Raw genomic sequence first — 20,847 nt, 5'->3', positions numbered from 1 at the left:
TCATCGGATGTCTCGCTTCTCGAAAACGAAGTAGAAAAAGTTCTAAGAAGGAAAGTTTAAGTGGTGGACTCAGTCGATTCGCTCCTTTTGTTAAGGTTAAACCCTATTCGATATCCAAGTTAGCCTCTAAATCTACCAAACCAATTTCCATGAAAAGTGTTAAGACAGATTTTCTCTTGAGCTCACCGATTCCATTTCTCGATGAAAGTAAATCAATACAGTTCAAAAGTCCACCTCCGTCAATATGTTTATCAAAATACTTAAACCCGAAAATGGAATCATCTTTCCTTCAAAACGATACAACTCAAAGTAGCCCAACTTTATCAAAAGAAAAGACGAAAGTAACGAGCAACTACAAAAATTATAACTACAAGAGATAATTTTTAATTTTCACCATAATTCATAACTTAATCAACTTGATTGGTTCGATTTGGAAGAGAAAAAAAAGTTTTCAAAACTTTTCGAAACTAATAAAATCTCTCCAACAAGTTCAATCTTATTCTTTTACATTTTTCACATTCGAAACCGATTAGAAGTCCAATCATTTCTATTTTTTCTCTCTCTCTCTTCCTCTAAATTAAATTAAAAATCTAAAAGAAAGTTCAAAATATCAATAAATTCTAAAAGAAGAAAAAAAAGTTTCGATTAATTTTATATCCTGTTTCCTGTTATTTTGTAGTTCATTTATTATTTTGAATTATTTACTTTTCTATTACAATTTTGGCATCAAATTAACCCTAATCTTGTAAATTAATTGATTAACACAATTTTAATTATTAACTTGGTTTATTTTTCACAGAATTTTTGAAAGAATTGGAGAGACAAAAAATGTGACCGATGGAAAAAAAACTTTCAAACAGTTACCATGGTTACCCAAATTTCAAAAAACGCGGTCAACCAAAAGTTCGGTTATCCATTCGCACCGATACTCGAATTCTTAAAGATACCAAAGAAAAGATATCAAGTTGTAACCTTTTTCTACGGAAAAACATATGGTATCGATATTTGATCTACTTGCTAATTAAAGTTTTTCTATTCTCGAATTGGATATAAACAAGATTAGTGAAAATCTTGATTGAGTTTCCATTGAGTTTATATCCGAATCGGATAATCCGATATCTATGAAAGCTTTTGGGTTTAAGAAGAAAAAATTTCTTAATCCTGACAGAGTTTCTATTCATCTTTCTTTCTCTCTCTGTTTTTTATACATTTTTTTTTCTTAAAACATTCAATTGATTATTTTATACTCTTTTTCATAATACGCTGATGACACACACCTAGTTACTTACCTTGTTTCTTAACTCTCTCTCTCTCTCTTTCTCTGTCTTTTCATTTTCTTTCTTCATCTTTTCATCTCTTTCTTTTTTTCTCTTTCTTTTTTTCCTCTCTTTCTCTCTCTCTCTCTCTCGCTCTCTGTGTCTTTCTCTTTCTGTTATTTTCCACCCCCTCACTCCCCATCTTCATCTTCATCATCATCAAATATTTAATATTATTATTATTTATCCTCTAATATACTTTTCTATTATCGAGTGTGTGTAGTAGTTTTCTACCTGTTGAATATTTTGTATGTTTGTCTGTGTGTTTAGGTGGACATATAACAACATACACTTTTCTTACATCATCATCAACCTCATCATTACCCTTTACCACCATTTGTATCAACTACACCAGTGTTTATCCTTCACCAATATATCTACAGGGTGAAAGAGAAAAAGTTTCCTTACCAGAGGAAACAGTATCTTCTTTCAATGCGCATTTCAAGGGTGTTAATCTGTTGTCTACATTATAGCGCAACCTAAAGGCCAACCTTCAATTCACAAGATAAAACAAAAAAAATATTTTCCACCCTGTATACTCTAACATAAGGGTCTATTTGTTTGTCTACATCTCTCTTTCTCTCTAACTCACATACATATACACATACACACTCTCTCTCTCTCTCTCTCTCTTTATATCTGTCTTTCTCTCTTTCTCTCTCTCTCTCTCTCTCCTTTGAGAGACACAATCCAATTTCTCTCTTTGAATCGATCTTTTTGTTTTTTTTTCTATTTGATTTTGTGTTTGTTTATTTTTTTTTCTTCTTCTTCTCTTTTTGATTTATTATGACGCAAAAATGTGTCATCATTCGTCGAGATGAGAAAGGCTTTGGTTTACGTGTTTCAGGCGATAATCCGGTCAAGGTAGAATCAGTTAAACCGGATGGAGCCGCATGGAAAGCTGGTGTTCGCTCGGGTCAAGTTATTATTAAAGTCAATGGAACCTGTGTATTAAAACATAATCATCTTGCGGTTGTCAAGATGATCCAACAGTGTCAAAGTTATGTTGCCTTAACCTTGGCCATGTCGGATGATGTTTTACCAAACTCTTGTCCAACTACTCCCTCAATTTCACCACCGCCTCATCCCTCTGAGTCTTCCAATAGCAGTTTAAATCAAATCAATAGATCTGAATCATTGAAAGCTGCTGAAGCAAAGCGCAATTATCGTAAAATAAGTGATCCAGCTTTACCCTCATCATCTTCAGTGTCTTCTAATCTGTCCAATAGTGAAAAATTTCATCTCTCCAATGATGATGAAGATTATTGCTTCCAAGCACCAAGCCATCCACCACCGCCAGCTCCGCCGATTACAAGCTTTACTCTTAATTCGCCAACCTGTGTGCCTCCCCCATTACCACCAAGAACTCAACGTCTATTCACTGGTTCTAAACGTATGGAAATAATCAATGAACTATTTAACACGGAAGAGACTCACGTTGAATACCTTGAGGTTTTACATGATATCTTCTATAAGCCGATAAAAACTGAACAATTATTAACAGCGGAGCAAATTCAGCAAATATTTTCTACCCATGATGATCTATTAAAGATACATAAAGCCATGGTTAAACAATTTAGAGCCAAGAGAAAGGATTATGAAGAGAGTATTAAAACCCAATTACAATTTCCTCAAAGATACACCGAGATGTCCGATCTATTGGTTGGTCAAATGTTGGTCAATATATTTGAAGGTACTTTAGGTGATGCTTTACAAAATGCTGCATCAACATTTTGTGCATCCCAAACGGCTGGTCTTGAATTATTGAATAAGATGAAAAAAGATTCAAAGTTTGCCCTTTTCCTGAGTGAAGCTGAATCTCATGAAAGGTGTAAACGTCTTGATCTCAAAGCTTTGTTAGCATTCTGTTTCCAAAGGGTAACCAAATATCCTCTTCTGTTGGACAATTTACTCAAAGCAACGGAAAAGGAAACCGAAGAATTTGACCTGGTTGAAAAGGCTCTCCAACGAACAAAGGATTTATTACATGTTATCAATGAAAAGAAACGCTGTGCCGAGAATAAATTACGCTTAAAGAATATACAGAAAAAGATTGTTAAACAAGATAATCTAAATATTGACCTAACTGGTAAAATTTTAGTCCACGAAGGATTCCTAACATGGAGACCGACCAAACAAAAGTGTACCGATGTCCTAGTTGTATTATGTTCCGATGTAATGATTATATTGAACCGAGATGGAGATCGATTTATACTCAAAAATCATCCTAAACCACCAATTTTAAATGTTTCCAGTTTAATTACTCGTGATGTGGCCACCGATAAGACAGCTTTCTATCTATTATCAAATGATGAAATTGAATCAGCTTTTTATGAATTTCACGCTGCCACCGCCACGGAGAAAGATCTTTGGACACAAAAGATACAAGAAATTTCAGCAACCGGACGTAAACATCCCAATCATACTCAATCTTTTTCCAAACTGATTGATCTTAAATTAAATACCAGTCGAGATGATGATGATTATGAGAATAAAAATTCTAGTAACGGTGGTGTTGGCGGCGGTGTTAAAGATTTAGTTAATAAGGAAAGAAGGAAAACAATATCAACCGTAACACCAACAACCGAGGATCTGATGGGCAGTGAGGAGATAAAATCGCGAGATAAAGAGACCAGGCGAACCACCACTGGATCGGCAGTAACACCGACAACAACAACAACAACAACAACACCAACAGCTAATACTAAAAATGAAGGAACCATAACCTATGTAACCGAAGATGATCTTCTTCTCATTCCTCCGTCCGCAGTGCAAATTAATACCCATGAAAGAGTTGAAGAGGCGTTAAGAATTGTCACTCCAGAGGAACGTTAAATCAATTGGATAAAAAGTTGAATGAAATACTACGAGAGAGAATACAATTGATCCATGAGATACTTCGTGTTAACGATCCAAATGGTTGGCATTTAATCAGTGATTCAACTCACCATGAAACAACAGTTACCTCATTAATACGAGTAATTCAGGATACAATGAGAGAAGCGTTAACATTGAAAACCTCTAAATCAAATAAGATAAAAAGGATTAACCATAAGAAAGATAATTTATCATCATCAACACCGAGACATTTATTACAACAAGAATTTAAAGAGACTATAAAATCATCTGGAAATATGAAACATTCAACAGAATTGGAATCTCGAGTTGAAAATGTTAATTACAGAGATAATAATGATGGAAATGGTGATAATGATAAAGAAGAAGATGGTGAGAATGATGATCAACATGATGGAAACAATGATAACAAAAACAATGACTCCAATGAAGATGATGATGATGATGATGATTACGATGACAATGACAGTTCTGATATTGTTAAAGAATAGTGACTTTTATCTTAATTCCTTAATTTCTTTCGCCTTCTTTGCCTAATCTCTCTTCTTACTCCAAATTTTGCAAAAAGAAAAAGACAAAAAAACACTCTATCTCTCTCTCTCTCTCTCTTCTCTCTCTCTCTCTCCTATCTCTCTCTCACTCTCACTTTGTCTCTGTCCTTTGTTAATCATTAATTAAGCGCCTTTACTTCTTCCCTCCACACACATAAACACACACACACACACACACCACAACATACACACATCAATAATTATCACGCTTATTGATTGATATTATAAATTTGCTTTATTCTGTTTAAATAATGTAATTTAATATTAAGATGCTCTAATTGGTTACAAAATCAACAAAATTAATGTAACAATGATCTTATATATTGTCAATGATAATCCAATGATTATCTACAATAATAAGATGATCCTCTCGCCTTGAAAACATCAACAACAACAACAACAACAAAAAGCCTAAGCCATCAACTAAAAAAAAAAATCAACAACAAACAACAAGACAGAAGATGGTTAATCATCAACACACAATCGACTTAATTTGAACTTATTAATTTATTTAATAAATAGTCTCTTCTTTTTTAACAAAAAACGAAAATCATTCACAACATAAACTCTAATTTAATCAACAACAATCAGAATCCATTTAAAGAATTACAACCTCTTTAAGTGATCGAATTTGTTTTTTTTTTCTCTTCATATGTTACATTAGAATGGAAAAACAATACACTTAAATTGCGTTTCTTTGTTTACTCTTCTCATCAGTTGTTAGTTTTTTTTTCTTCCTTCTATTCCTTAATTGTTAATCATAAACTCACTCAGAATCACAATGAATGAAGGAAAATAAGTTAATTGTGCTAAAAGTGAATTACAAACATGAAACAAAAAGTGGAAGAGGAGAAAATGTTAGTTGGATATTTTGGTCTCTCAGGGCATGGATTTCACACCATCAGTGTTCAGATCACCACCTAAGGATTTTTAATTGTTCCAGTTAACGAGAAGAATTAAACTCTCTCTCAATTGGAGACTTTATCATCTTTTTTTTTCATATTTAATCTAATGGTTAACAATCAATGAGAGAAATCGTGAAGAAGCAAAAAGTGTTTCTGTATTATTCATTATATGGAAATCATTTTCCACTCTAATATATTAATAAGAACAAGAGGAAATTAAGCTGATTCAATGGATGAAATTAGTTAATTGTAAACAATTGAATCGAAATCAAATCCTAATTGTCTATCGTCGTAATTGGTTGACAGTGACATCGATTTGATTATCTTTCTGTAGGTTTGATTTTCCCTCTAAAAGGTAATCAAAGGGTAACTGTTTGTGGATCATTGAGTTAATTAGATTTACAGTTATCAGTTAATTTCTAAATGTTGGTAATTTTTTTCTCTCTCTCTCTCTTGTTACCAACCAGTTGATTCTGAATTTCGACTGAACTTCCTCATCTCTTTTTTTTCCCCATGATATTTACATGAAATTTTGAAGAATCAGTGAGAAGATGAAAATGTTGATAATTGTTGTGATTTTTTGAATGTTGTTGATGTTTAATTTGGATGTTAATTGTTGGTTTGGTTGCCAAACATGTTCGAGATGATAAAGTTACCGTTATGTTTTTCGTTGTACAATTAGAAAAGAGAAACCAATGGAAATGAAAGGGATGACAATCAAGGAACAATTAAATCAAACTGATTGATGAATTTTCAATTGCAAATGGAAATTAGGTTAACTACACACCAGAGGAAATCGAAATGATCAACGAATGAGAAAACCAGAAAGAGGAAAAGCAGAGACAAAAAAGTTGAGCGGAAAAAAAATCGTCAAGAGAATTTGTTTTTCCGCTGTTAATTGCTGGCTGATTGTTTACTAAGGTGAATCAATGGATAAACAATCAACGAGATGAACACACTAGAAATTAAATTGAACCTCTAACGAAACCAAAATGATCTTCCATTAGAATTCAATGTCACCTGAGGAAATAGAATTGAATAGAAACAAAAGTCTCCAGGTAATTTCAACGTGGAAACTTTTATATCAAAGTTTATTGTTTATTCTAATAGGAATTTTTATATTCTTTTCTCTTTCTCCTTCGATATGTTTAGTAGATTTGTCGTTTTGTCACCATAACTCAATCATCGTCATCATATTCACTCTTCTTCTTCCTCGTCATGTTGTTCAATATCTTTTCCAGATTCTCTTCAATTATGTCGTAAGTATTTTCTTCCTTCATCTCTATTACCTAAATTGCAGATCTAATAATATCTTTGACTCTGCCAAGAGAGAGAGAGAGAGAGAGAAGAGGAAATTATTCCAGAGCCAAGAAGGAAGATGAAAATTCTGAGTTAATTTAATCAACTCTATCTTCGTATTAATCGTCATCATCATCAACGGGTTTATCTTCTTGGGTTCACTTTGTTTCATCTCATCCTTTTGTCTTTTCCTCTTTGTCATCTTCTCATCTTGTCTATGCAATTTAAATTCAGTTCAATTAATTCTTAATTGTTAACATTTCTTCCAATCTCTTTCATAGTTTAATAAGTCAATCATTATATTGGTCCTTTGATCTTTTACCTGTTGTATTAGTTGATTAACTAATAGCTTTTAATCACCTGTGTCACCTTGATTAGTTACCTGTTGTTTTTTTCTTCTTGTGTTGATTAATAGACATTGTCTTTTGATTGATCACAATCATCTTTAAATTGTTTCTCTTGTTTGAGAGTTTGAGTTATTTTATATACATGAAGATATTGGTATGAGATTTGGTGAACAACGAGAAAGGAAAATTGGACAAAATTTCGTATCAAAATCATCGACTGTTAGTGATAAGTTAATCGACGACGACGACGATAAACCTTCAAGCCCAATGGTTTTCTCATCAACTAAGCCCAACGATGGATTATCTTCATCAACTACAATCCATCATCATCATGATGATCATCATTCGAATACATCTTCTCGTTTAGCTATGGTTGTTTTCTTTATTCTACTAATCATGATTAGTATTGGTGTTTATTTGTTATTCGTTAATTGGCCTAAAATTAGTGATCAAACAGACAATCGATCAGCTACTTTGGCTAAAGCGCTTCTTACTTGGTATGAACAAGAAGTGGCCTCTGATGACCATCATCACGATCATCATCATGATGACCATCATGAATCAACAACCGATCATCCAGCAGATCATCATCATGATGATGATCATGGAGAGGAAAAATTTTACTGGGAAGAAACTTGGCCTGAGCCTAGTAATGTAGATGATGAGGACGATGATGATGAAGATCATCATCATCATGGTGATGAGGATAAACATGGTGATAATCATGATAACAATAAAGATCATGGTAGTGGAGGAGATGAAGTGAAACTTTCATCAACTAATACTGACGATCAAGAAGATGCTCATGATGATAACAAAGAGATTAACAATTTAAACAAACCAACAACAACATCCTCATCCTCATCCTCATCCTCATCATCATCATCATCATCAACAACAACAACAATCAAATCTAATGGAAAACACCAAGAAAATGATTTAGAATCACCAATCGACAATAACGACGATGATTATGACAATGGATCAAATGATGTTGTCAAAGGATAGAATTAACAATTAATCAATTAATTACTGGTTACTTTTTGCCCTCATCCATTGTTTTTGTTGACAATCACAATCAAAGTAACACAATTAAAAACAGAATCAAAAAAAACCCAATCAAATCATCACTAATATTAAATTTACCTTCATTTTGTATTAATCACATCATTTGGTTAATTATAATGATTACTATTTGAAACTGAACAATTTATTAAATAAGATGAGCTCTCTAATTGGTTAACAATGTTAACTTAATTATCTTATCATTTATGGTTTTATCTCAATTGATTAGTTACCACAATTAGATAATTGCTCCTCTCTCTCTCTCTAGACAACATAAGACAATCATCATCATAAACAGATCAACAATCAACAATTAAAAGGTAAACCCAATTAGTTTGTTATTGTAACAATTAAACTTTAATTTTTCCTTTCCATTGATTATACAAATTCAGTTAATTTCCAACAATTAAATCACTAAAATGGAGGCTCGGATTATGGTCGTTGTCTCTTTAATTGTCACACTATTATACGGATCATTTGGTAACTATTGTAATTAACTAATTGTAATTATTAACTGAGATTAATTTGATTCTTCTTTTACCATTTTCTTCAATTTTTTTTCCGTAACTCGATTAACAATTAAGTCTTTTTCACCTATGTCAGTGTTCATTCTGATTACAAACCAGTTGATCAACAATCAACTAATCAAAGTGATTTAGTAACGATAATCCAACCAACAGGAACCAAAGAAGTGATCGAAATTGTAATTGATGGTAAAGATGGTTCATCGATCACAATTAACAATTCATCATCTTACTTTTATCAATTGTGCCTTAATTACTGTGATGGTAAAGAATCAGTGAAACTTAATAATGAAGTAATTGATTGTGTTTGTCCCAATTAATCAATTCGAAAGCCTTACCAACAATTAACTTGATCAGTGTTTCCATTTTTCCTTCATAATTTATTATCAATTTACTTTTTAACAACAACATCAACAGATGATCAACTCTTCATATCTTAATCTGTGATCCTAATTGTGCATTTTTCTTAATCCCTTAATCCACTTTTCTACATGTTTGTAATTAAATCATTAGTCCCAATTAATTAGTTTAATTTTTAATCAACTTTACCATAGATTTTAAATTCAATTCAATAAAAACAATACAAATTCATCATCTTAATCAAGTGTCAACCTTTCAATTCATTTTTTTTTCCTGTTTTTGGTTAATCATCTCATTTCAAATCTAATTGTTGTTGATTTAAATTAAATTAAATTGGTTTAAATTGTTGTTGATCTAGAAAATTGTGTTTACTTGTCATCTTGATAATTGTTTTGCTTTGAAATGGTGATTAAATCAATTCTATCCATTGGTTAATTGTCAACTAAATAATCTCATTGATGTTATGTTAAATCTTGAGAATTGTTGATTATTGATTGTTCCAGATATTGATTGATTGATTATCATAATGATGAGGCAAATACAATCTACTTGTGGTCAAGTAATTAGATGGACAATCAATGATAAACATTGGAAATTAGTCTGAAAATTTGCGAGAAAATCTAAATGATAAAACATTTCCATATAATCTCAATGAGATCAGATTATCAGAAAAATGGATTAACAGGGAAAATTTTCCTTCTTAATTGTTGTTCATTAAGCTGATGATTCCACTTTATTTTGAAATAACATTTTCTACATTATATCCTACCAATTGTTCACAATTGTTATGATTACGAATTTAATTGCGCAGGAGACAATTTAGAAGTCGAGGAAAACAGTTTACCTGGAATTGTCTTCTACTTTTTCTGGTCACCAATCAATATCTTCACTCATTATTTATCTTCCATCTCTTTCTTTTCATCTTTCTATCATCCTATCATCTTCCATGATCCAGATAAATTAATGGAATAGTTTTTTTCCATGGGACAATCAACAGAACGTTCAAAAACAGCAACAATATCAACATGGAAAATTTGATTTTCTTATTGATAGTTAACATGATTAGAATTAAATTGCAACAACAAACATCATCATCATCTTATTATCAATCTGTTAATTGTGTCACTCTTTCATCCAATTTATAACAATTACAGTTACCCTACGATTATCGGTCAACAATCAGTTGATTGTTTACAATTTTCTCGCCATCAACAATTTGATTTCTCTCTATGGTAATGGGAAATCATTGTAGTAAAAAAACAGAGAAACAAATGATTACCAAACTTGCGGAACAAACTTATTGTAAGTATAATCAAATTAACCTTGAAAATTAACACTAATCAGTAGCAATTAACTGATTATAATCCGATGATTGTTGATTCAATTAAAAGCGACACATCAACTAATCAGTTTCATCATGGATACACAATTAGACTTGCCAATGTCATTGGCTTTTAGATTGTCATTTTCAATTAAACTCTTTCATTAAATTAATCTAATTGTTCAATGATGGTTAATAGTTTCTTATTGATTAACTTTATCAATCTTAATTCTAGTTGATTATTGAGAATGTGCTAATCAATTGTTAATCGTCTCTATCATAAGAATCACTTTGGTTAAAGTTTAATTGTAGTAATGATGATGATGATTAACTTTACTTATTCATGTTAATTATTATTCATTGATTGTTGAAGGAAAAAAACATCCAATCAGTTAATGATTAAATTATCAACTGATTATAATGATAGTTTAATTTCCCATGTGAATTTTTAACACCACAAATGAAGGGGAAAATAGTAAATTCAATTGTATATTAATTGAGTTAATCTAATTGCCAAGAAATCAATTGAATCTAATCACCAATTTTTTAGACTAATTTAAAAGCTTTGCAAAGTAAATTAACTTTATATGATTTACTAATTGTCAATGATTTTCTTTCACAATAGTTACCGAGAAGGAGGTAAAACAATGGTAAGTTTAATTTAATTCATTGATCACGATTGATTGTCCACCATAACAATTTACAAATCATTGTACCTGTTTTCATGTATTGTAGTTAAGGTCAATTGAACTGATCACAACAATTTATTAATGATGACAGTTGATTCTTGTTTAATGTCTCAGGGCCTTAGTGATGATTAATTTATGTTGACAGTGAATAAAACTAATATCAAACTGTTCCAGTTGATATATTTGTGTGAAAGTTAATCCAAAAATAGATCAACAATCAAATCAATTGTTACTTTAAAAGGTAAAAACAATTAACTGTATCTCTATAACTAGTTGGGTATATCTTTTTTTTTATCATGTCCAGTTATTGATTGTCCAGTTAACTGTAATAATAATGAGGTGAATAGCAAATGACAAAATAGAAACGATAAATTATCAGCTGTGAGAAAACAATTAACTGATTGTAAACACACAATTAAGGAATCAAATTGAACACCGAATATGAATCTTATCTGTTTTAGTTGATTAGTCGGTGAAATAGTTAAGTTAATTGTTAGACAATTAATATTATCTTTCTGAAAGATTCATTCATTAATTAACGTTAAATTGTGATTAGAGTGATATTATAATATAACCGAATTGTTATTCTGATAACAATCAGTAACAATTAACGTTTCCTTTAAATATCCTTGATTATGGTAACAACAATTAAACATTTTAACATGTTTATTAAATTGATTCACCTTTAAATTGATTGATTTAAGTTTTTTATTCTCCTATTATTATGTTAATTGTTTGATATTATCAATCAATTTTCATCACAATTAACACTAATAATTTTTTTTTCTCAACTTCTTTTTATGTGTTTTAATTGTTTGAACAACAATCAACCTTGGTGACAATGTTGATCGATTAATTAATCAATAAATTAAAGGTATAAAGGCTTCCAACAAGATTGCCCTGATGGTAAATTAACAGAAAAGGTAATTTAATTACATATTTACTATTTAATTTCGTAAACAGTTAACAAATTGTTCCAATTTTTTTTTCATCTTCAGGCTTTTGCAAAAATATACGAAAGGTTTTTCCCCAATGGTGATCCAACTCGATTTGCTCGATTACTTTTCCATGTTTTCGATGAGAATCATGTAAGTTTGATTAACAATTAGCTAATTAATTAATCTAATTGATGATCGAAAATCAGGATGGAACAATTGAATTCGAAGAGTTCATTCGAGCGCTTTCGATAACATCCAGAGGAACAATGGAAGAGAAACTTTTATGTAAGAACTTTTTTTCTTTCGAACTTGTTTTTTCTTTTCTTAACTGATTTTCATTCTAATTGTTACTATTTACTGATTACTTTTCAGGGGCTTTTAAATTATATGATCTCGATTCTGATGGTTATATTACTCGGGAGGAAATGTCCAGTATTTTAGATTCCATGTTAATTATGATCGGTGATACTTCACTTGAACACATCGATCCAAAGGAGAGAGTTGATCAAATTTTCCATGAACTTGATAGGGTAAGTGTTGATCATTTCTCCTTAATTGTTAATTACCTAATCATTTATTGGAATAGATGATTAACTCTAATTATAATTTAATCGTTTCTCATGTTTAATTGTCATTAATATTTTTCTTTTTAATCTCTTTTTCTGATCATACAGAATAAAGATAATCGTTTATCTTTAGATGAATTTCTTGAAGGATCTAAAAGCGATCCAAGGATTGTTCAAACTCTCTCGTTACACAAAATATTATAATCTCAACAATTAAGCAACAATTAAGCAACAGAATTGACAAAATTAAGAGGCAAAAAAAAATGATTCCATCAAATCTAATCACTCAATCATTTCAATATAATCATTATCATCATGCAATCAAATTAATATCATGGTAAAAGTTATCATCATTACTTTTTGTATTTTAATTATTATAGACAAGAAAAAATAATTAAAAAATACTTGTTGTTAATCAATGATTATTGGATTACAATTAAATCTAATCCTCATTTTCTTGATGATAATGAGACACCCTATTCAACAATCAACTAATTGTTATTATTTCACTGACATTGAATCGGTTGTGTGATTAAGTGAAACCATTGGTGATTATTAATTGCTAACTTGAATAGTGATTAGTGACTCGATTGTAATAATAGTTAATCTAGTTACTTAACGATAACAATTAACGAATGTGAATAACTCAATCAATTGAATTGATACATTGTATCAATATTTTTCATGATGTTTATTATTCACTGATGATAACAATTACAATTAGAGCCTTTTAATTGGGCATTTTACTTGGTACATGTTTAGGTGAGGTGTAAATGAATTTGGGAACAATTAACTGATTAGTATGTTCACCTTGATAGGCTAAAATGTAAGGTCGCTTCGAGTGATCGGTCAATACGAAAATCAATTGATCTTTAGAGTGAAATTTTTTCGACTTTTCGGTCAATAGAACTTTAAATTTACTCTTTGGAGTCAAATTGAAGAATCTTTTATTAATGAACGATTTCGAGGTGTTCATAATACCCTGAGTTCGAGCCGCAAGTGAGAATCCGAACCAAGTAGAAACGATGCTGTTTATGGATATAAAAAGCTCGATAAGAGTACTGGCCGGTTCTAAGATGACCTCAACATTGGGACCTTTGTTTTCACTAACTCTTATAGTGGAATGGTTTCTAGAAAATCTTTTCTCGGGTTGGATTGAGGTCAAAATTCGCGTTTTCTTACAATCTATTGGTACATACTTAGAATGACATTCAGACACCATTCGATCAACAAGTTTCACATAAGACTGATTGTACTGATTTGCTCGGTACATCGAATACCCTGACATCATGTCCAAATCAATTTCGACGTTGTTTGAATGGAAAGGACAACCCAAGATCTGAATTGATTCATGATTGAGACAACTTTGAATTGCTTGAGCCCTTGATACGAATCCGAATTTACCATAATCGATACAATTTGACTTGAACGGAGCGGGAAGCGATAACGTCGTCAGAATCGTGAAGTCCAATTGATATGATGGTGAATTTTTACCGAATGACATGCTGATCCAAGTAGTACGAATATCCCAAGGAAGTTTATTAATCATTACAAGAGTAGCGTAAACTCGAGGTATATTAGCGAAAATGACCTGATTCAGTTCGAGGTTGAACAAGTTTTCTCGAAACTTTTGATACTTCGCATTGTAAACTAATCGAACTTTCTTTTTACGATTACACTGAAAAGTGAGACACAAATGGTTACTAGAAAAGAATCGACGAACACGACACAGATCGTAAATGCCTTTACTTGACTTTTCTCGAACATGGATCTGGTCAAACATTTGATTGGATTCGTAAGTCAGGTCGGTAATTTGATCGATTCGTAAACGAGATAATATTTTATCGTTAACGGTGAGAATATCTTCTTCCAACATTCGGTACCATTGTTTGGTTTCATTGGCACCGATGAATTTGACCAGTTCGGGTTGATGGGTCACTAATTTGCTCCAATTAAGTAAATAAGCCACTTCGAAGCATAAAACTAAATCGGGTAAGATGGACTCTCTCGGAATCTCCATGTAGATGCGAGTAATGTGTTCGTAGTTTAAATGAATAGTCACAACTTGTCGCAATTGATTTAGACAACCAATGAGGCAGAAAATTGTGAAAATTTGATGGAAATTAATTAATCTCAATTGTGTTTTTATCATAGTAAAATTAACCATCATGAACACAGTGTTGAAGTTAATCAATAAGACTCATAAATGCTACAATTAAAGTGTAATTGGCAACTAATTGTTGGAAAATTTTTGAGTAATATTGATCAATTTTTGGTTCCAAAATAATAATTAACTCTGACAATTTGACAGGTCAACCAAATGATTGATTGTAAATCAGCTAATCGTTTATGGTTAACTTTGATTGTAAATAGTTGATTGTGATTTATGTAAATCAATTTTAGTAATTGATCAATTGATTAAGATCTTGATCCATTTTTAATTCATCACTAATCAGACCATTTTAGATGATTTCTGACCTCTCCGTTAATTGGGACTAAGTTAATTACCGATTCCTTTGTCAGTTATTATTGTATAATTTACTATAATTGTTTAGATTTACAAAATTTGATAATTGCGACGTCATCATTGTTGTAATAAGATAATGAGGAAAATTAATCAATTTTAATCATAATAATAACAAAATCATGATGATCACAATTAAAAGTGTTGTTATTTCTTACAGTTCACTTTACTTTTGATTTAATTGTGATGCTAAATTGCTTCCTAATCTATCACAGATCAATCGCATTATCCATGGACAATCAGTTAATCGTTGACAGTTAAAAGATTAAATCATTTCGCTAACTGTTGATTTACGATAATTTTATTAATTTATAATCCAAATGAATAAATAATTAGTTGAATAAATTTTTCTTTAATCAAATTAATGTCTGATCGTTCAAATTGAATCAATTTCTCGCGCGTTAATTTTAACCTTTAACTAATTTAAACTAATTTAGCATTTAAATTGTTAAAAGATTAATTAAACTGAATGTGAATAATTAACAGTTTGATTAACTTACTTAAGCTACAAAGCGATTAACAGTTAAGCCTCAAGGTAACACTAAATTTGTCAGTTTAATTTAGTTGTAAATTGATAATTGTGACGTTTTTTTGTATTAATCAAATAATGAGGAAAAATTAATCAATTTGAAATAACATAAAATGATGATGATCAACACAATTAACTGAATTGTAAACATTTGATCATTGCCTGATTCAATTTTATATAATATTTGAACGGGTCAATTCTTACAATTAACTTTAATTTTGATTTAATTGTGATGCTAAAATGAATCCCAATCAATCAAACATTGTTAACTTTTTCACCGGTCGCAGTATTTTAATCACTGGAGCTTCTGGTTTCATCGGCAAGGTAAATTGTCGTCTTTTTAATTGTGTCATCAATTTTAATTTCTTGTGACGATTAAATTTAATTTCTTTAGGCTTTGGTGTATAAATTGTTGACAATTTGTCCGGAAATCGGTGAAATCTTTATACTAGTACGAGACAAACGAGGACTTAATTGTGAACAACGATTGACCAAAATTCTGGAAAATAAGGTAATCGAAAGGTTAATTTAATTTGGATACGATAAGCTGATTAATTGTTACTGATCATTAATTGTTTTAATCCAGTGTTTCGATGAGATTAGATCAACTGATTGTGATCGTTTGAATAAAGTTAAATCAATTTCTGGTGATATATCAATTGATGGACTGGGAATTAGTGATGATCAACTTAAATTGCTTCAGGAAAATGTATCAGTTATAATTCATTCAGCGGCAACAGTTAAATTCAACGAGAAATTAAGGTGAGCTAATTGAGAATTGGTAATGATCAAGACAATTAGACTAATTAATTAACACTTAAATTAGACAAGCGGTTAATATAAATTTAGTTGGGACACGACGAATGATTAAATTGGCTCATTCATTAACTAAATTAAAGGTAATGAAAGTGTTGAAGATTTTTAGTCTCTTCAGTGTTAATTGTTATTGTTATTGTTGATTAATCCATTGATTAGGCTTTCGTTCATGTATCAACAAGTTATAGTAATTGTGATTTGGAAACAATTGAAAACAAAATTTATCCACAAAAAATTGATCCCCAACAATTGATTGATTGTACCAATTGGATGTCCGATGATATGATCAATGATATTTTACCAAAATTACTGGACAAAAGGCCAAATACTTATACGCTGACCAAAGCGTTAGCTGAGACCTTAATTGCCTCGGAATCAGACAATCTACCGATCGCTATAATAAGACCTTCAATCGTGACTCCGTCTCATCGTGAACCCGGTCAAGGTTGGGCTGATAATCTTAATAATGTGGTCGGTATATCACAGACCATAAGTGTCGGAGTGACCAGAGTGATGATCGCCGATTCAACTAAAGCCGTTGATATGATTCCAGTTGATATGGTTGTGAATATGATTCTTGCAATTGTTTGGCATCTTTCAGATAATTGTGATCAAATCAATAGTGACCAACATCACTATTGTAATAAACGACCACCGATGGTCTTTAATTGTACATCAGGTCAACAGAATCCGTGTACGGCTGGTGAGGCATTCGATAGATTTGTCAAATCAATCAGAGATTATCCCGACTCGACAGCAATTAGAAGTCCATCTCTTCATTTAACCACAAATCAATGGATCAATAATTCAATTGTAATTGTTGATCAATATATTCCCTCGTTAATTTTGGACATAATTTTCACTCTGATCGGCAAAAAACCAAAGTAAGAATAGTAAATTACTTCCAAGTCTTGATTTCTATTCTAATTTAATCAATTCTTCAATTAGAATGGTTAAAACTTGTAAGAAAATCAATTCGATGTTGGAACCCTTTGAATTTTTCAATACTCGCGATTGGACCTTCGATACAACGACTATGGTTGAACTGTTCAATTCTCTAAATAAAGTTGATCAAAAAGTAATCGAATTCACTAATTACTATTTTGATTACTTTCTAGTTCATTTAACTAATTACTTTTTACTTTTTCCGGAATAGTTGTTCAATTTTGATGTTAAATCAATTGATTGGTCTGATTACATTGGAACTGTGATCATTGGTCTAAGACAATTTACCTCGAGTAATGGTAACTACAATTTAGATGAAGCTAGAAAACGAATGGAAAGGTAATTAAGTTAATCAATAATTCAGAAATTATGGTAATTAACTAATTATGTTTTCGTTTTTCTTTACCAACAAGGACAATTAAACTGGAAAGGATATTAGAAATAATCCTAATTCTAATGGCTGGTTTACTAATTTACAAGCTTATCTTTTGATCCAATGGATTAACAACAATTTATGCTATTCAATTAAAAACTTTGTTCTAATTAAAATCATTTGAAAAACAAATTGAAAAAAAAAGTTTATCTCAACATCTGATTCCAATTTTGCGCCAAATTCAAAAAGAATTTGAAATATTAATTATTTAGATTTAAATAGTTGTTAGTAGATATTGGGTGGAATTAAATTGAATCATTTAGAAGCCAATCAAGTGAAATAATAATTCTAATCAAGTTGATTGTCGAATAGAATTGTATGTCTTCATAGAATCAATTATTCCAAATAGAAAGTGACTCTTTCCCTTTTCACCAAATCATCTGTTCAACAATTTCTCATCTTTGTCAAGTTGATCACTTTTGTCCAACGTTTACTAATTAAAAGTCTTGTTAATTGTTTCAATCATGTCAATTCCAACCTTGATGAGATTAGTTTCAGCTTCGGTAACAGTAGCTAATAAGGCTGGAGGAATTGTGAAAGGAATCATGAATCGAGGTAATTTAGGAATTGTTGATAAGGTAAGTGTTGATTAATTTTCCATTTGAGAATTTGTTGATTTTTTTTTCCTTTTCTTTTCAATTGTTCACATTCAGGGTGTTAATGATTTCCAAACGGAAGCTGATCGAATGGTCCAACGGTGTATTGTGGCCTCATTATCTCGTTCTTTTCCCAAGATAACCATAATTGCTGAAGAAGTGAGAAAATTGTGTCAATCATGTTGTTACTTTTGTTTGGATCAACATTTTTATAGAATTTTTTTTTTCTCTCCATTTTCTTTTGTTTTAATTTGTGTTTGGATTAGGATCTTGAACCAAGTACTTCGGATGAGGAATTAATTTGCTCCAATTTGGATGAAAATGTTCTTAAACATTCGTGTCCAAGTGATTTGGTTAATGTTAAAGATGAAGATATAGTTGTTTGGGTTGATCCTCTTGATGGAACTGCTGAATTTACTCAAGGTTTACTTGACCAGGTAACCATTTTGATTGGAATTGCTGTTGATGGAAAGGCGGTTTCAGGGGTAATTCATCAACCCTATTATCGGTATAATATTGAAACAGATCTGGAGAAAGTTGGACGAACCATGTGGGGTGTTGTTGGCCTTGGTGCTTTTGGAATTGAAAAGAAAGAACCTCCAGTTGATCAGTTGATTATTGCCACAACTCGATCACATCGAACCAAATTGGTTGATGATACACTTAACGCTATGAAACCAACAACTGAATTAAGCATTGGTGGTGCTGGAAATAAAGTTTTACTTGTCATTGAGGGTAAAGTTCATGCTTATGTTTATCCAAGTAAAGGGTGTAAAAAGTGGGATACCTGTGCCCCTGAGGCGATTCTTCATGCTTTAGGTGGTAAATTTACCGATATCAATGGAAAGAATAACAAATATTTCAAAGATATTCCTTTTCCAAACACTGGTGGTATTCTAGCTGCTCATTCACCTGAAGCAAATGCTAAATTGGTCTCATTGGTTCCAGAATCAGTTAAACAATCAATGGTCTCTCAATAAACGACATCATGAAGTCAAATCAAAATCCTAGAAGAAAAAAACAATCACCGAAGAGGAAGAAGAAAAATCAAAATCAAATTACAAATCACTAATATCACAAATTAACCAGCTAATAGATGATCACCATATTAACCAGATAATTTTAATTTTCTTTTTTAAATTGTCACTCCAAAAGAAAATCTCGATCAAAAACATTCCAATAGAACCTCCAGTTTCATATGAGATAACTTGATAAGGAATAAAGTTATTTCAGTTTTAATTATTTCTCCATGTGATCCATGTGAATTACAGATATTTTACATTAGAGAGAAATTAAACAATCAATCAAAACGCTTCCATTGTTCAAGTTGAAATGATAAATCTTTCTGAATGTTGTCGTATATTCATCTCCAGTTTGAATCGAATCAGAATTTTGAAATAATCCATAACTGCTTCTGATAATTGTCATTATATGATGACATATAGTATGTTCATTATTAATACAATACGATGGAGTAAGAATGTGTATGTGATGATGGAGAGAGTAAAAGATGTGACCCAAAAATGAAAATCGGATGAACACCAAGAAGCAAAATCAATAACGATATTTGGTTGAATAATCTTTCGGTGAGACAACCAGACCTCGGCCTTTTCGAGCACCTCGGTAAACTGTTTCAATAATATCAACCATCTCTTGTTTATCCTCTAAAGCCCAATTGATTTTATTATTGTTACCAGTACCCAAATCGATCATGATATGTTTATTTCGGAAGAAAAACATAACCGTACATGGATCATACAATTCGTACATTTTATTAAAATCAGGAACCTCAGTAATATCAACCAAATAGATGACAGCAAAATTTTTACACTAATAAGAAAAAAAGAAAACAAAAACCACAATACAAAAATTACAAAGACAATCAAAACAAAACAAAAACCAATCGAATCAATTAAAATGAAACTTACCTTTTCAGCGATACTATAAAGAACCTCATCCATTTTCATACAAGTGGGATCCCAATCATGACCAAATCTAATTACTACAACTCGATCTTCCTCACTTAGAATCGCTTGGTCGACCTGCCAGCCATTGTGAAGATGACCTATCATATAAGACATGATTAAAAGAGAAGAAAAAAAGTAAAATTCGAAACCAAAGAAAACAATTAACAGGTAACAAGAGATGAAGAGAAACTGAAAATGTAAACAAAAATTGCGAGAAAAGAATAAAAATTGAAAATTTTGTTATTCTATTCCACCAGATGGCGACTGGAGAGTAGAAATTTATATAAGATGAAAGATCCA

The 20,847-nt window shown here is 31.1% G+C and overlaps 5 protein-coding genes across 8 annotated transcripts; 4 read left to right on the top strand and 1 right to left on the bottom strand.

The window, feature by feature from the left end:
* Positions 1-1,084: 1,084 nt before the first annotated feature.
* Positions 1,085-5,267, top strand: LOC128387877 (rho guanine nucleotide exchange factor 11-like). The gene is given in 2 exon segments (XM_053347155.1): positions 1,085-4,146; positions 4,149-5,267. Coding segments are annotated over 2 exon segments (2,559 nt in total). The 5' UTR covers positions 1,085-2,102; the 3' UTR covers positions 4,664-5,267.
* An 859-nt stretch (positions 5,268-6,126) lies between these two features.
* Positions 6,127-13,163, top strand: LOC128387878 (frequenin-1-like). Of its 4 annotated transcripts, XM_053347156.1 has the most exons (11): positions 6,127-6,686; positions 6,781-6,887; positions 7,209-8,659; positions 8,732-8,819; positions 8,924-10,525; positions 11,170-11,194; positions 12,108-12,156; positions 12,232-12,321; positions 12,378-12,456; positions 12,544-12,701; positions 12,846-13,163. In XM_053347156.1, the coding sequence occupies exons 5-11, from the start codon at positions 10,453-10,455 to the stop codon at positions 12,939-12,941; spliced, it is 570 nt and encodes a 189-aa protein (XP_053203131.1). In that variant the 5' UTR covers positions 6,127-6,686; positions 6,781-6,887; positions 7,209-8,659; positions 8,732-8,819; positions 8,924-10,452; the 3' UTR covers positions 12,942-13,163. The 4 variants fall into 4 exon arrangements, 1 of the variants encoding a protein (XP_053203131.1); XR_008325190.1 differs by lacking the exons at positions 11,170-11,194; positions 12,108-12,156; positions 12,232-12,321; ... (1 more) ...; positions 12,544-12,701; positions 12,846-13,163 and having other exon boundaries at positions 6,136-6,686; positions 6,784-6,887; positions 8,924-9,463; XR_008325189.1 differs by lacking the exons at positions 11,170-11,194; positions 12,108-12,156; positions 12,232-12,321; ... (1 more) ...; positions 12,544-12,701; positions 12,846-13,163 and having other exon boundaries at positions 6,136-6,686; positions 8,924-9,463.
* Positions 13,164-15,892: 2,729 nt separating this feature from the next.
* Positions 15,893-18,162, top strand: LOC128387867 (putative fatty acyl-CoA reductase CG5065). The gene is made up of 8 exons (XM_053347146.1): positions 15,893-16,114; positions 16,185-16,301; positions 16,377-16,552; positions 16,617-16,689; positions 16,766-17,490; positions 17,555-17,684; positions 17,763-17,890; positions 17,965-18,162. Exons 1-8 carry the CDS (start codon positions 16,031-16,033, stop codon positions 18,041-18,043), a joined length of 1,512 nt encoding a protein of 503 aa, XP_053203121.1. The 5' UTR covers positions 15,893-16,030; the 3' UTR covers positions 18,044-18,162.
* Positions 18,163-18,301: 139 nt separating this feature from the next.
* LOC128387870 (3'(2'),5'-bisphosphate nucleotidase 1-like) lies at positions 18,302-19,896 on the top strand. Its single transcript, XM_053347149.1, has 3 exons — positions 18,302-18,562; positions 18,638-18,739; positions 18,847-19,896. The coding sequence occupies exons 1-3, from the start codon at positions 18,449-18,451 to the stop codon at positions 19,558-19,560; spliced, it is 930 nt and encodes a 309-aa protein (XP_053203124.1). The 5' UTR covers positions 18,302-18,448; the 3' UTR covers positions 19,561-19,896.
* On the bottom strand, positions 19,768-20,750 carry LOC128387874 (thioredoxin-like protein 4A). Its single transcript, XM_053347154.1, has 2 exons — positions 20,509-20,750; positions 19,768-20,410 (listed from the first exon to the last, which is right to left on the bottom strand). Exons 1-2 carry the CDS (start codon positions 20,659-20,661, stop codon positions 20,135-20,137), a joined length of 429 nt encoding a protein of 142 aa, XP_053203129.1. The 5' UTR covers positions 20,662-20,750; the 3' UTR covers positions 19,768-20,134.
* Between the last annotated feature and the right edge of the window lie 97 nt (positions 20,751-20,847).

The sequence above is a fragment of the Panonychus citri genome, unplaced genomic scaffold (assembly GCF_014898815.1).
Source record: "Panonychus citri isolate SS breed McGregor unplaced genomic scaffold, ASM1489881v1 Contig00094, whole genome shotgun sequence".
NCBI classification, from domain to species: Eukaryota; Metazoa; Arthropoda; class Arachnida; order Trombidiformes; family Tetranychidae; genus Panonychus; species Panonychus citri.
Note: the sequence above shows the minus strand (reverse complement) of the source record. Positions and strands in the feature narration are given on the sequence as shown.